Source organism: Macrosteles quadrilineatus, unplaced genomic scaffold (assembly GCF_028750875.1).
Source record: "Macrosteles quadrilineatus isolate MER2022 unplaced genomic scaffold, UCM_ALF_1.0 Scaffold_519__1_contigs__length_55140, whole genome shotgun sequence".
NCBI classification, from domain to species: Eukaryota; Metazoa; Arthropoda; class Insecta; order Hemiptera; family Cicadellidae; genus Macrosteles; species Macrosteles quadrilineatus.
Window position 1 is genome coordinate 32,428 of NW_026543112.1, and position 16,650 is coordinate 49,077.

The 16,650-nt window shown below is 31.0% G+C and overlaps 1 protein-coding gene across 1 annotated transcript; it reads left to right on the forward strand.

Annotated features, from left to right (window-relative positions):
• Window positions 1-696: 696 nt before the first annotated feature.
• Window positions 697-7,680, forward strand: LOC128982550 (lipase 1-like). The gene is made up of 8 exons (XM_054401505.1): window positions 697-815; window positions 1,788-1,980; window positions 3,196-3,310; window positions 3,922-4,171; window positions 5,637-5,792; window positions 6,257-6,341; window positions 6,911-7,053; window positions 7,516-7,680. The coding sequence occupies exons 1-8, from the start codon at window positions 726-728 to the stop codon at window positions 7,678-7,680; spliced, it is 1,197 nt and encodes a 398-aa protein (XP_054257480.1). The 5' UTR covers window positions 697-725.
• Window positions 7,681-16,650: the final 8,970 nt, after the last annotated feature.

A 16,650-nucleotide genomic window follows, 5' to 3' on the forward strand; every position in this document is an offset into this window, starting at 1 on the left:
CGTCGAAACCATGGTTGTAGATATTACAACTTTTTATTGAACTGGGACGAAAGTAAAGGTAACTAAACCATTATTATTTTATATTTGTCTTACCAGTTCAGGGGCAAGCCACAACAATGAGTAACTTTTATTACTTTTAGACCAGTTTTCACTGATATCTTTTGGGTAGGCCTACTTGTTTGTGCTTTGAGCATTTGTAGCTTCATAACACAGAATCAGCAAGATGCTTAGGTGGCAATGGTAAATAGTGTTTTAACCCTATAAAGTGTAAAAAAATCCTGCTCGGTTATGTGAAGTTTTTAGAACACTAAAAATAGTATAGCTGGTCATTTTGAGATTGAGAGTTTAAGGATATACAATTTAGTTTTATATTTTTCTCAGGGCCTTTATGTTTCGTAAGTTCGATACCAACCTTCTTCTCTACAAGAATATGCCGTATGTTACACTTTAAAACAATAAATTCTTAAAACTAATACTTGTGGCAAGCATCGCTCTAAATAAAAAAATCGAACAGTCCTGTCTCTAACAAACCGTAGACTTACTAATTGTTTGGACAGATAAAAATATTCCTTTATGCACCAAGATAAGTGTTTACACAGAAACATGTTCCTAAACTAGGGAACTAAACGGTCCCAATTTTTCAAACATGTGTTCAATAATTACCTATCTGTGGCGCACAGTTGTGCAAGTGTATCATTACAGTGTTGTGCTTGTGCCGGTTCTTGATGCAGGTTGTACTAGTTTTAGTTCTTGTTTCTTCTGCGTTTGGGAAAACACATAACAGTATCCTGCAATCATTCACCTTCAAACCTATCGTAAGATTTTGTATACTTATTACCTCGTGGTGTAGTGTTATAAGGGCTCTCCTATAAGTGTAAAAATAAACTTTTAAAAACTATTTATTAAAAAATGTATTCATCAAAGTGCAGTGTTAGGTAAAACATAGTGTGGTGTTATTTGTAAACAGAATACATAATTTATGGTTGCATTTTAATGTTTAATTTCCAATGAAAACAATATCCACTGTTAAATTTATTAAATACAATACATCAATTTAGTTGGTATATTACATTTTCAGCATATAGGAATCATTTGCACATAAACAATTCTTTTATTTGCATTTTACGTCCAATGCAAGCTTGTGTCGAATTTGTTTATAAGTATTTGATATCAAATATGTGTAATTTTATAAGTTTAAATAACATTTTCATCATGTATTAGTGATGAGAGTCCAATCAATATAATTTACTGAACATAATTCAATAATATGATACCTTCTTATTAAAAAGGTATGATTTTACTACGAACTGAAGTATGACAATCAGTAAGTATGAAATATGATTAGTTTTTTAAACTCTGTAGGCATACATATTTTCTATCTACAAAGTAATTAGAACGTATAATAAAAACTATATGTAACTAGACGTTTTCTTATCAATTTAAAACAGTTATGTTTAAATAGTTGTTCAGATTTATTTTAAAACTTACTAAAAAATAGTGGGCCAAGTTTTATCGTGTAAAGGACATTGTAAATTTCACCTTTTAACATATGTATGGCAAAATTTGTATAATATAAAGGAAAATATTCCTTAGGTTAACTTCAGTAAAAGAAATACTCTAATCAAAGTCCTTGCCTTAACATATATCTAACTTACTATGGATTATAAATATACATTAATCAGTCACGAAAAATCACGGTAGGCCTATATTTAATCTATAATCACATGCTTTTCAACTTATGGGAAATTAATGAAACATACAGCTAAAACATCTATAATGCTTTTCAGGAAAAGTATGTAAAAGATAAGGGTTACCCGATAGAAAAACATGAACTAGAGACAGAAGACGGATACAGGCTCACCTACCATCGGATACCCCACGGTAGACAGGGCCCAGGTCTTGGCCATGGCCATCCTATACTGCTGGCCCATGGGATACTACAGTCGTCTGCTCTATATCTGGCCATGGATGATGGACTTGGTTAGTTTAGATTTGTAGTAGTATGCAGTCTAGTTTTAAATACATATTCATGAATGCTTGGCTATTGAACTTGGAGGGCGAACATCAAAAGGTAAAGAGCATGTGTTGCTAATGAAAGTTCAAGGTAAAACACAACGCAGGAAATAATTATGAAATGTAAGCAGATTATGAGTATATAATTATATAATAGTTATATTGTTGTCTTGGATGTTACATCCTAAAGGCACAGGGAACGTAACATGTCTTTGGGAGAAAAAAATCTAATAGAAAGCATGCGTAAACCTTCTTTCAGAAATGGTTTGGTTATAGAAAAATTGTCTATAAAATGGAAATCTAAGTAAAAATGGCAGTCAACGCGTATGCGAATAAGCAGACCGAAAAAGTTCTTATGTTACTTGAGTTAAGTTAAAAACTAGAACTCACAATCGTTCGTTTAATCAACCAAGTGAATCTAACGTTTTTTATACTTTAACTTTAAAAGTTCACAAACTATGATTTATGTTGATGTAGTTTTCTAATTGGGTATGTTCAACGTTAGTGCCACAGTTAGAGGCTAATTACCCAATGCAATTACAATCATAGCAAGAACAAAAGGTGAACTATTGTGAACTTCACAACGAGTTGACAATCAGTTAATTGGTAAACTAGGAGTAGAAATCTGCGAATATCAAGTATTGATTATAATTTACTGTATTTTGCGCTTTAGGGATTTGAGTAGGTATTGAAATAAATAGCAAAAATTAACCCAGCCAATCGACAAAATCGTATGTAATTAGTAATTTTTATAAAATAGATATTTACAACAAATGTTCAGTTTGTTTTCACATTATTATTTTCTAATAAAAATTACCGTCAAATCTTTACAAAATATTACCGAATTGACAATAGTAGCCTAATAACGTATCACACGATTATTCGTTGATTTAACATATCATATCTTTTTTTTAATTTTTCTTACATATTTTTTATTTACGTGTAGCATTATCACAATATCAGAACAAAATTGTGGTCTAAAGGAATGAAAGACCCCCTTTATTCTTAATGTTGCTGGTCCTTCCCTTATCCTTAGAAAAAAAAATTACTGATGGCAATAGAAAACAATTAAATACTTTGCATATTGTAGTCAATGCTGCACTCGAACGCAATAAGCAATATGTCACTTGTTAAATGTTATAAGGTTACAAATTATATTTATATAATTGCAACCTATTTCAGCCTATTTGTTGGCGGACGCTGGTTTTGATGTTTGGTTGATGAATGCAAGAGGAAACACATACTCCAAGGAACACACGACACTTAATCCATCGAGTAAGGAGTTTTGGGATTTCAGGTAAAAACATAATATTATATATCTTTAATTTGCTACTTTTCGTATCACGATTGCTTTTGTCTTGGTGTGGTCTAGGTGAAATGAGCTCCTAAAAACATAGAGTAGAACATAGAGGAGACTGGGATTCTCGTTCCTTTACTATTCCCTGTAAATATTATAGTTTGATACTTAGATACTTGTTGGTTGTTGTGTTGTTGTAGTTATATACTTTTTGATGGAGTAAAACTGGACCTAGCTGATGTTTGATCGTTGGGATTGTAACAAAAACCCAGGTAAAATCTTAAGACTGAGGCAAGACATCACTATAGGTGCATCAAACCCTCTACATACTCATCCAACCATACTTGGTCATGATGAAGTAGAAAGTCTTTTGAATAGATATTTAAGTATTGATTTCTAAATTGGGAGTTTTATTTAAGAAAATACACATTTAATTAATATCAATATTTGACAATCTAAAATACTTTACTCTAGGTTAGGTTGAAAATAAATGTTCTTTTACAGAGATTTATAAAGTTCCAATTCCTGAGCTTACACAATGGTGGATGCTCAATCTTCGTGGAAATTCTAAGCAATTCATATACCGTTTTAAAGTTCTAACTCCTTTACAGTTTCCACGAGATGGGAGAGAAGGACCTATCCATAGCCATCGTACACATCTTGTCCGTGACCCAACGACAGACTCTCAGCTACGTAGGCTTCTCTATGGGGACCACCATGTTCTGGGTGTTAGCTGATAGTTATGGTAAAGAGTACATGGACCGCATAGACACTATGGTGGCCATAGCTCCAATAGCAAGACCTAGTGGGATGAGCATCCTCCAAAAGCCAGCTATATACTCAGCTCTTACAACTGCTCTGGTAAGTTTGTTCCTGTAATATATTTTTACTAGGTGAAACCCGTCGAAATCGACGGTTAGGGGCCTCCTCCTTTATGTGGCATTTCCAAAGAGAAAAACATATTGTAAATTGGCTGTTAAGTAAATGTTGACGTTTACATGCATTGTTAATCAACGTATCTTATAAAGGATAATGTGATCTAGTTTAAAAGGAATATAACCTTTCCGTCATGACAGTAGCTGCTTAAATAGTATTTACTCTTACAGCCAAAATGTCGTGTTACTTTCAATAATGCTACCAACCCACGGTCCGTAACATAGGCCACTGCATATAATTTGTCAAGATAGGTACCATTTTAGGCAAGGTTTTTGTGTTTGGATGTTTTTAGACACGATAAGAGCACACTGAACTTCTTCTGCAGGTGAATAACTGTTGGAGAAATATAAGCCGATTCATAAATATCACAATGCGAGTTTGAACATTTTGTAACTATATGAGGAAGTTATATAGTATTTTTTAGGCTGCTGCTCCAGTGCACTTTAAGAATATATTTTTTAGAGATAAATTAAATTTTTTTTTCTTCTGAGTAGCGCTAGTAAACATGCACAACCCTTTTTCGTTAGCCTAATAACATTAAAGGCTCTCTAAGAGTTCAAGAAAATAACATTGCATATACTTCCTTTTGGACAGTTCAGTAACTGTCAATAAATGTGTGTTGTTAAATATACAATTTAAAAATTAACAGCTGTTTCATTAAAAAAGTATTATCCACATGGCCAAAATGTAAACAAATCTGTGCAGGTATCTTTTAAAAGCTTCTGGGGCAGAGCCCTAAGGGAATTTACTTCGTTTTTCGTTTGATAACTCATCTACAGACCAAGACCTTTCTTTGGACACCTCTACCAAGTTTCTACGCCCAGTCGTTCTCTTAAATTAGTGGAGACAAAGTTTCCAATTAAATATTTAGATTCCCCCATGTTAATCTTATGGGAGAATACCCAACTTTGATGGAAGATCCTGCCCAAACAAATAAAAATATCAAAAAACGAAAAACATTTTGCAAAACTACAGATCAGGGCCATTGTTTTGGCATTTTAATCATTAAAATCGGTCTAAAAATGAGGGAGGAGTTCTGTTTACAAAAATCGGCTTAGCGTATTATATATATAGATAGATGTCTTAAATGCTAGGTTAGGTTCTAGTTTGGAACTGTTTCATACATTACTTCAGACTAGCCTTAGTGGGACCATTATAAACTAGTTGAGTTTTTAATACATTGGCTCGGGTGATGAAATAACTAGTATTAGTCAGTATCAAAGTAACACATGGCATCTCACTCCATCCTACACCCATCCTTCGGTTAAAATACGCATCTACCATCTTCCTTCTTAATTGACAATTAAATTAAAATAATGATAACAAATAATTAATTGATATTGAACAGGTTTATAGCTTGTATTCACGCGAATAACTGATATCTTTCCAGCTGACCTACAACACACTGCACTTGTACGAGGTTCGATCCTACAACAAAGCGGAAGGGCTTTTCTTGAGAGCTTTATGTACAAATGACTTGACGACCAAAGCTTGTGGCAAGATGTTGTCTGGCCTTGTAGGACTGTTTCCTGACTCAATACACAGGGTGGGTATGGTTTTGTAATTACTTTTATTAGCAAAAATAGATTACTTATCATGTTATCTTATTTGGTAATTCTAAAACTGCATTCTTAAGATAATTAAAACATGGCTACTTTGAAGGCCATTGGGGTGGAACTGTAGGAAAATTTCAAAATTAAAACAAGTAAATGTCCACATGTGATATATTCTATTCCTGAAAAATATAGCTCAAAATATTAATGTGAACGTTGGTGTCTATGTTAGATACTAAAAACAACCCAACCTTTCACATTCATGGTATGAGTCTGATATGATAAGATTAGATATATCAACATTGTAACATATGTCAAAATAATTCAACACATATCTGAATATACATGTCATGTTGTTTGTATGAATGTTGGTTTAAAACATACATTTTTACATTTACTTTTCGTTTAATTTTTATAACATTAGCCATAAATTACCCTTTTAACTTACATATTACAGGAGGACACCTACGTAGCCACTCAATACATGCCTGCTGGAACGTCAATCAAGAATATTGTACACTTTCTTCAAATTGGGGAAAAAGGTCAGTAGAAATTAAATATTTCAATTTATAAATTTTTAAATTCACAAGATAAACATTGGTTTACATAACAATATTATGCTTCACAAAAACATTTGAGAAAGATTTTCACCCTTCGAACTGACTTCAGTAAAGGAGCAATTTAATCAAAGCTATATACAATTAACTATTCGGTTTTACTGCTCATAGTCTAGCAAGAAGTACTTTATGTAGCCTGTCATGACATTAATGTAGGGAATAAAGAATTGCTGCAAACATTTTAGGAATACATATTAATACATTTCAGAAATTTTTCAAATTTTACATTAGAATTATGAAGTTGTTACGAAAAAAAAAAACAAAAAAACACAATTCTTTGAGGTTCTTTTACAATCCTCAAACTAATAACATAAATGTTATTTCTATAACGAATGGAGATAATTTTCCTGTTTAATGAAGATGTAAAGATAATATTATATACAAAACATCTGTAAATTCAACTAAAAGATTACTAACTAGCAGTGACGAAGGTATGGCTGTATAATTAATTGTAGAGACAAATAATACGTTTTTTTCTTATCGTCCTTTTCCAGCGAGATTCCAACAGTTTGACTATGGAGATGAAGAAAACCTGTTGCACTACAAAAAATTGTTACCTCCAGCGTATGATCTGAGAAAAGTTACATGTCCAGTCTTCCTCATTACCAGTGATGTAGACGAGTTTTCTGTAAAAGAGGTACAAACTAATCATTCTTTTAGTTAAAAAACAATATACACAAGTCAATAACCTCAAATGTAAAATAGAAAAAGTTTTGGCTCTAAAACCTTTAATACTCACAAAAATAACATGCATAACACAGGTTTATTATTTTTTTAAATTCAATAAAATCAACATGATGGCGTAAACAGAAATTACAAAAGAAGAAGAATATGAATTGTCTTCAAGAATTACCTTACTACAGCCTTTGTTTTGTACAGTAATTGTGTTATTAACGAACTTGGTTTTCTTTTCTTTTTACAATTTATAAACATGAGGGTTTCGTCCGTTTATGTCTCTTACCACACCGATTTAATTTTTGCTACTATTTACAATAATGGGTTTTTGTTTTGTATGTATCTTAAAGTGTAATAACTATATATTTAAAAAAATTAAAAAATAAATAGTTCAACAGTGAATGAATACATTTTATATTTGTAGGATGTTGAGTGGTTGGCCAAGGAGCTTCCGAAGACACCCAAAATACTTTTCCATGAAGAAGTCAAGGAGTTTCAACATCTGGATTATTTCTACCATGAAAATGTAAAGCAAATTCTTTATAAACCTTTGGTGCAGTTTTTGGTCGACAGAATAAACAAGACTTGAAGATGTAATGTAAATATTACTGACCCCGAATCGTTGTGCTAGTGACGTGTGTTTAAAGAAAACCATTTTGGTTAGTCAGCTCGAATTTTTAACTTTGTAAATTTGAACATGTAATTATTATAGTAACGAAACCTCCTTTGAATAAGTATATTTTCAATTTCAATATTCTATCTTAGAACCACTAAAAATGATGAATAAAGGAGTCAACATAATTTAACATAATGTTCTTGCATGTTTAATAATACTCGTATATCATCAAAAATTTCGGCAAAAATTTACTGATTTTAGACTTAATTTAATAAATAACAAATTGATAACACATAATGTCTTGGTTACAAAGTTATATCAATTTTCAAAGCATGTTTAAGCTTATTGCAGCTTTAGAGGAATTCGTTAAGGCAATTATGCTGGTATGAACATTTGCGCTTACTTTGCAAAAACGAACAAACAAAAACAGCCCCTGAGAGTCATTAAACGTTTGTTTTCTGCTAACAATGACAACATGGAACAACGATTGAAAAGAAAGCTGGATTTGTTCTCTTCTAATAACACAACAGCACAATGCATTGTATACAACTCAGCTGAATGGTAGAACTATATCGTTCAGGATGCAAGTGCAGTCTGTCACAATGGTACAGAATCCCGGCAATCACAATGTTCAATCGTAAAATAATTGAATTGTCATTTATAAAATAGTCTCGTAACCAGAGGTAATCAAAAGTAGTTAAATATTTAATTCAATAAAACGTGTTACAAGAAGAAAGAAAATATTTTTTTTTGCCATATTACATGTGATGTTAGTTGTTATTTTTGTGATTTTAATGTGCTAGAAGCCCGTATGAGATATATTAATCTTGTGCTAGAACAACCTATTGATTTTTGACACTGTTGAAATACAATTCATTAAACCATTACTTAGTAAATGCAATTTGACTAAAAGCATAAATACCTTATTTTTTACTCAACGTTTTGCACTGTAATACAAATCTGCTAATAGTTATAAATAATACTCATGGAGGAAATTAATGCTAAGTGATCGTAATACTGTAAGCTCTAAAAAGTTTATATTTGGTAAAATAATCGATTTTAATAAATGCAATAACTTTTGAACGACCTAATTTATTGTGATTAATATTAGCAGAAAACATTGTTAAGAAAAGAATTGGTGACTTTTAAATTAATGAAAGTTATGAGCCACATACGTATATATATAAATATAATTTACTCAGTGATCTGGGAATCAGAAGTTTTACATAAAAGCTAGTGATTTCTCTATATCTTTTTTGATATCAGATATACAAAGAAGGTTCACAATACAAGACCAGGATCACTTGAAGACAGGAGGGTTTAGAGCTTCTCTGTGAGAATAATCCCCTCCATCGCCTGTGAACTTATCGGACTGTGAAAGACATTGGTATCATGTGTTGCAGCAATGAGATAATTTGTTTAAGTTCTTTAATCTTGTGTATATACTTTCTTCGTAATGATAAAACCAATAAAAGTGCATTTGACTCTATTCGTACAGTATTGCAATTATAAGAAATTTGTTTACGTAATAACTTTAGAAAGATTTGATTAACTTTTCATATTGCAGTGAAATAAATAATAAATATTTTGCCAAGACTCACAAATCGATACCTATAGTAGCCCGTCCTTACATAAAAGTAGTACCTAAATAAAAATAAATCTTAAGATAGATAGAAAACATTATTATTTAAATCTAATATTCAATAATTTATTATTGTCGGTTTACAAACAGTTTATTAATATTCTTTTATTTAGTTAGCAATAGATTTTCCTGAAATGAAACGTGTAACTTCATTCGATTATAATAAAGTTGGTATACATAAAATGAATAGTATTAATGTTCTCATTTAATTGAAGCATTGGCCCTGTGGCCGTCCAAGCTATTTCTGGTTTTGCTCAGTTTCTTGTCGAGTCAGAGATATTTCAAACCCCCTGGTCATTACACTGTAATTGTGTTTGTTTCATACAAATAGCTTAAGATGTTTTGTAAATCAACGACAGCAAGAAACTATAATGAACCTGATATAGAATACTTTTAGTGGTTTAATAATATTCTTAAATTTATTCTGTCCTCACAAAAAATAGTTATGTGTAAAAATTTGTGCTTGAATAAAAGGGTGGTTTGCTTAATGTAACAATAGAGTGTCAAATTTAATTTTTAAGTTAACTGATAATGAATACAATAACCTTATCGTTTTCCATTATTTAAAGTAGGCCTACGTATATTTACTTCAACTAACACACTAATGAATAATCTTTAATGTGACAGTGTGTTGAATACATTTGGACAAAATAAACTTTATAACCGCTTGAGAATTGATGCTAAAATATATAAGTTCTACAGTCCAAACGAGTAATATTTTATTATTGAATAAGGAATTCTACCAACACTTCAATTATTATTGTAAATAAGTATACATTATTCTAAACTTTCATGGTGTTGTTCGAAAAAAAATACTACGGTCATCTACTTTTGTAACTGGTACTTCTTCTACAGTATTTAACCGGTTGTTTTGTAAAAATAATGCAAAAAATCTTTTTCTACAAAGCAAAGAGTAAAAAACTAATTTAATTACTATTTTTACTCAATATTAAATTCTATTTAGTCAAACAGGAACGATAACCCTAATAATTATTGAAAGGTTATTGCCGTTTTTCAGTAGATAGCCTATGGCCATATTCCAGTAGAAAGCTTATAAAACCTATTAATTTAAGATTTCCCCTATATTTGTTTTGTTTAAATTTTTACATGATGAATAAACAACTAATGTGATCCCTGGACATAGTCATGTTAATTTGGAACGTTTCCTAACCAAACTTTATGGTTGCCCAAACGTCCCTAAAGTAAAAAAATGAAAATTTACGTTTAAATTTATATTTTATATAAAATCTAACTTTCTTTACCTTCCCATATTACTTTCAATCAATAAAAAGTGGAAAACCTAACATAATTATTGATAAATAATAGCCCAAGTTATAATAGCGCTAAAGCAAGAACATGATACTTCAATAACCATTATTCATGTGACTAAATCCCCATCTCCAGGAAGGCAAATGTAGCGGAAACGCTGATCCGTTACCTGGTAATGAAAATTTCAATCTCCTTTTTAACCCATCCAAGTACAAGGCTGAAGAAATTGTGGAAATGTAAACATTATAGTAAGTGAAAAAATATTATTGAGATTAAAGATAATATATAAAATTATAGTATCATTTTAATAAATTTAATTTAAGATTGTATTTTTCTTGGAAAGGTGAAAAACGGTTTATAGGGTTTTAAGATGAGTTTGTTCACCAACGTATACCCAAAGCATGTATGCTAAGTTAAATACTCAAACTGTATAGGGGGTATTTTATATGCAACTCAAATTATAAGTACCAACAAACACTGTTTAAGGACAAAACAAGCTCATAATTAGGTAGCCATTTCCTTTAATTGCTGATTAGTTGATATGCACTGTTACCAACTTAATCACGTTATGAATTGGGAATTTATTGTGAATAAGTCAATCATGAATAAGACATGGTGTTCTCGTAAGCTCATATATTGCAGGCATACGCTCTTATGTTCTATTGATCCGGTTTCGAAAAACGTTTAACAAGTTCATAAACAATTGATTTGGTAGAATAGATACTGGAATCACACTTAGAAAATTAATTTATACCTTATTGCAAAAAAACTAACGATTTAGTTATAATGTATTCTTTTACAATACATGATCTTGGAGCTTACAGGAACACCATTTGAATCTTATTCGCAATATAAAACTCACTCTATATCCTTTCCTAGGATTTATAATTGATTTGACCAAAATTTGAATATTTTTGTTTTAGAATTCAGTATATTCCAATTTTACTCCGTGCTATGATTGACCAGTTAAGGTAGGAGAAGATTACTCAATCCTCTAACGAGTCTCTGGAAGGTAGTAAGCCACATTTACCGTTGAACTACATGCAGTATGTATATTTCATGTACATATTACTCAACTAGACTCTGCAGATTGCTACATACATATTTAGATCTTAAGTATAATTTACTACAGTCAATTACCTTTCAGCCATCAAATAACCTGTTATTCCCGGTTGTAGCTTCATCACAGTAATGTCACGTATAAAACAGATAACTACCAGTCATTAGCAAGTGTTATGGCTACAACATCATTACATATATCATAAACATTTTCTTATAGGCGATAAAGTGTTTTATTATTACCTCCTGTAAGAACAAAACAGTGCTTACGTTTTGTAGGGCGCCTTTATGTATAGTTTCTTTGGATACGTTACAACCAGCGTTATAACTGATATTAAAACCTTAAAAAGAACCTTGAGCAGCGCAAATAAAATTATATGTTAAGATACTTGTTAGTTATACGTTTATTAAAATTATTTTTCCTTGGTGTTTGAAAATATTTAATATAGATTTTTTTTTTCAAGAAAAAAAATCATTCATGTGTTACTTTTAAAATAAACAACCTCTAAAACTCTATTGTAATTTGTAACGGGATATACAGCCACTTGTGTAACTCACTGACTCACTGATCATGTATAGAAATGATTACCCACTTCTAGAATAGCTTGGGATGTGAAATTTTTTATGGAGCTCCGTCTTGGTACTAAACCACCCAGAAAATTAAAAAAAGTTACATTTTAAAATTACAACAATCTTAAAAATTCCCTCAATTTCCCTTTTTTTAAGAAAAAACACGTTTTTCTTAACGGCTATATCTCGAAAATGGTGAGAGCAAGCAAAGATTTGAAGGAATTTTAATGGCAAGGAATTAAATTTTCTTCAAATCACGCATGGGGGTTTTTCGAAAATCGCACTCCTTCACCTTTAAACATTTTTGCGCCACTCTTCTAAAATTTGTAAAATTTCTCGGATTTTCATTACAATAATTTAGTTTTTAACTTTTTACTAGTTTTTAATTTTTTAAATAACTTTTCGGACATATATTTGTACTTATAATGATCCCAACATTGAAATACCCCCGCCGCAGCAAACCTGCCGTCCAAGCGAATTTCCATTTGTCCGAATTGATTTTCAATTGATCTATTTAAATAACATTATTAGGTTTAACGAGTACCTAGGTTTGCTGCTACAAGGAAACTAATAAAGTAGTGTGTTTTTAGTAAAATATTGATAGCTTACTATAAAATAAATAAATTTGCCAACTTTGATCAAAATATATCCATAAACAAGCAAACTACAACATTTTACAATATTCTCCATAAGAATAACATGGGAATTTTAAATTTACCATTTTTTTAGTTTTCTCCGTAACCAATAACCGTACAAAAACACTTTGATATACTGAATTGTTTGTTTTTTTAAGCTCTTTAAGAAGGTTTAGAGAAAAATTGGGAAATCTTGTGTTTTGAGGGTAAAAAGTGAGAAAAACCCATTTTTACCCCATAAAACCCCCCATAAAACCCTGTTCCCATGGTCCGATCATGCTGGATCGCGAACTCATTCAAGTTTATCCCGCCTTACACCTTCAAACCAAATGTCATCAAAATCGGATAAAAATTTCTCAAGTTATCGTGTTCACGGACACACATATATATATATAAATCTATATATATACCTATATATATATATATACATATATAAAAATTTGAACGAATGGTGTTTTTGGCCTCTGGGGACATTAAAATGAAAAAGTAAATCGGTCCCGGGCCTAAGTCTTACCATGAGACCTACGGTAATAGCTACTTCCCTATAGGGAAATTCGCTAAAAGGGCCTTAAATGATATTTAAAATGTGTAACCAGTAAAAAATAATTAAGTGGCACGTTTTCAATAAAAAAGGTTGTTTTTTAACGCTTGTTGGGCCAAACCGGTGTACACGGGTGGTCTGACTTACCCTGTATGGAGCGTATAGTGTGTGTAGCATTGTCACTGACAAAACCAGTGTAATATTTAACCAGAATAATTGTATTAAAAGCTCAATGATGAATGCTGTGTACACTTCCGAACCATTAAGAAAATACAAACCTTTCTCAGTGTTAAATTCTAATTGCGTTGCAAGGTTGCTTATACTGATAACCACTACTTTACCCCACTTAGGGGTTATGGTATTTGGGAAATAAATTAAATATGTGATGAAAAACAGAAAAATCTTTTTATAACTTTTTGAGTAATAGTTTTCACCTTTTTTATCATATAACCCTACACTTTACAACAATTACCAACATAAATTAATAATGGAAAAGTATCACTTTGCAATTAAATACGTTGGATAAATGTTTTCCGCAGTTTTCTTGCTGCATGAAGATATTTCAATGCTCAAATCGACGGTAAATCATGTTTTGTGTTGTATAACGGCCCTTGTGTTTTGTCTTGTTCTGCCTTAAGAACATTCAGCCAATCTGCAATCAAAATCAAGCCAGCTTACCTTGGCCAATGTCATATTTTTGATTAACGTTCGAGTAATTTAGTGATGTGAAATTAAGTTTAAACACTTTAAACTTAGAAAGAGGTATTTAAAATAATTCATATATATTTTTTATCAAATAATTTAACAAAAATACAGCATAGGTTTATGTACTTAATCCATCCCTCAGTTATTCAAGCCTTGTAGTGTGCTTAAAATTATGATTTATCCTCAAGACCCCATTTTGTAATCAGTCACCATACCAAAGAAAATTTGTTTGATCTTAATGTAGATCTATTCTATATATATATAGGCTAGCTATAACATAGAGGCCTATCCATTATTGGTGACTGGAATACGTGAACCAACCATAAGAGGTATAAAAATATAAGTACAATTAAAGCTACCTCATTAATTGATTAATACAAAGTTTGAGTTTTCCGTTTTTGTTTTAATGTGGAAGACGATACTTAAAATTTGAACTATGGAAGTCTTTGATTTTAACCCCAAGTTTATAAAGGAAATACAGCTTATAAACTAGCAATTAACTGCAAGACACAATTAATTACATCAGTAGAGGTCACGTACACAATAACAAGCTGCCAGAACGTGACTTCACAATAGTCACGTAGTCAGTAGTTATTCATCATGTTGCATCTTCGTTGGTTTTAATTTTCGTAAACGTTTACAGGTGAGAAAACGTTGTTGGTTATATTATTTAAAATTATATTTTTATGTTACAAATAACGTACGGCCTTTTAAACCCTATTTTCAATCTTTGACTAACAATATTTGTAAATAAAATATGTTTAAACTAAACATTTAATTTTAATTGCTAAATTAAGGTACAGCAAATTAATCTGATCCGTGGCTCACGTCAACTTTGTCAATTTAAACTTTAAATCTCTTTACAAAGTGCTAAAGCAAATTGTATAACAAGTTAAATACTGCTTGTGCCCAAAACTTGATGAGTCCCAAACCCACTTGTGATGCTGTCACTATGGATTTGGAGAGAAACTTTAACCAGGTTAAATCTACACCACATTGAGAATAGCTTCAATTCAGAACATATATGTTTTATGATTTACTCCTTATGAAAATCATATAATATTACATATTATTAAATTTATTACATTCATTCAAATCAGGCCAAAACTTTATTTTCATTATGAGAACTTATAATGGATGTTCCTTTGATTATTTCACTAATAATAGAATATTTGTCTAAGTGTTTTAGAATATGAGAGAAGTTTCAAGCGTATAACATATTTAGAGGAAAAATACTTAAAGGGATAAGGGCAGATACAAAAGTGCAGGGAAGTAACATAAACAAAGGAAAAATAAAATTTTCACCAAGATACTCAGTTCCAATGACCGCTTCTAGAGCAAAACCTAACACGTTCTTTAGGAAAACTCTTTTAACTGCTTGGTATTTTTCTTCTTTGTAATTACTCCTTCTAAACTTTAAACTTTCGAAAACTTCACATACTGATTTCTGAAGTAGGCATTCATTATGTACCTTATAAGCTCTCATTTTAGTACATCCAAAGTAGCCTGGACCCGAACTCCAAAATAGATGTACCGCGTGGAATTTTGGTGAGGAATGATGTATTGAAAATGGTACAGCTTTTAAAACTTCAGCAAATATATCGAAAACATAAAGTTGGTTGTATTCTATTTTAATACAAATGACTAAAGATATCCTTCCTTTTCAGATATTTTTTCACTTTCTGTACACAACTTATTCGATTTCCAACCTCTTGATGACTATATTTGGATATTTTAACATATTTAAATAGGTTATTAACAGTTTGTTGATCTTATTATTTGTACTTTAATAAAAACACAGTATGACAACGCACAAATCCTGCTCATTAAAATAAATTGTCAAATACTTTCGGTAAAGTTACCAACATGGTTCTAACCCCATTACTGAATTCTGCAATAAACTTATACAGATGATACAGCAGATTGGAGTGATGAAACAATGGAGTTGGGATGAATATCTCACCTGTCTTTGATAACTTGTCATTCAAAACAACAATCAACCGGAAATCATCAGTTTGGTAAACTGACAATACAATGTTCATGTAACAGTCACAAGCAGAACGAAACCTATAGAGTGATAACAATACAGTGATAAAGCCTATTTCTATTGTTTTTGGTTGGTATCGTTAACATTGTTGAATCCAGCTGAAATGGTAAAGAGTTTGTTTAATACAGTTGTAAACATGAACAAAAACCAGTATATATAAAAATGTATTTAAACATCTCTGACTCACTGATCATTTCATATCAAGGATAGAGATAACTTTCATGAACGTGGGATTTTGTATCATGAATGTATACTTAGGACGGATTTTCTGTCCTTTTTAAACAATCAAACAATACCCCGTCCCATAAAAGCACCTAAAAAATTAAATTATACATAAAATTAAAGCTTACACCTGCATATGCTATTAAATTTACCTTTACTCACGAGGGACATTTGAATTAAAATATGGTTATTTGGGTAGGGTTTATATTTTCAGAGAAAATTCAGTTAGTTTTGGGAAATTAAATTTTAAAAG

Coding starts and splice junctions, on each gene's coding strand:
- LOC128982550 (XM_054401505.1), top strand. CDS start 726: ATGCAGGTTGTACTAGTTTTAGTTCTTGTTTCTTCTGCGTTTGGGAAA. Junction 4,172..5,636: donor CAGCTCTTACAACTGCTCTG/GTAAGTTTGTTC, acceptor ATATCTTTCCAG/CTGACCTACAACACACTGCA. Junction 5,793..6,256: donor TTCCTGACTCAATACACAGG/GTGGGTATGGTT, acceptor TACATATTACAG/GAGGACACCTACGTAGCCAC.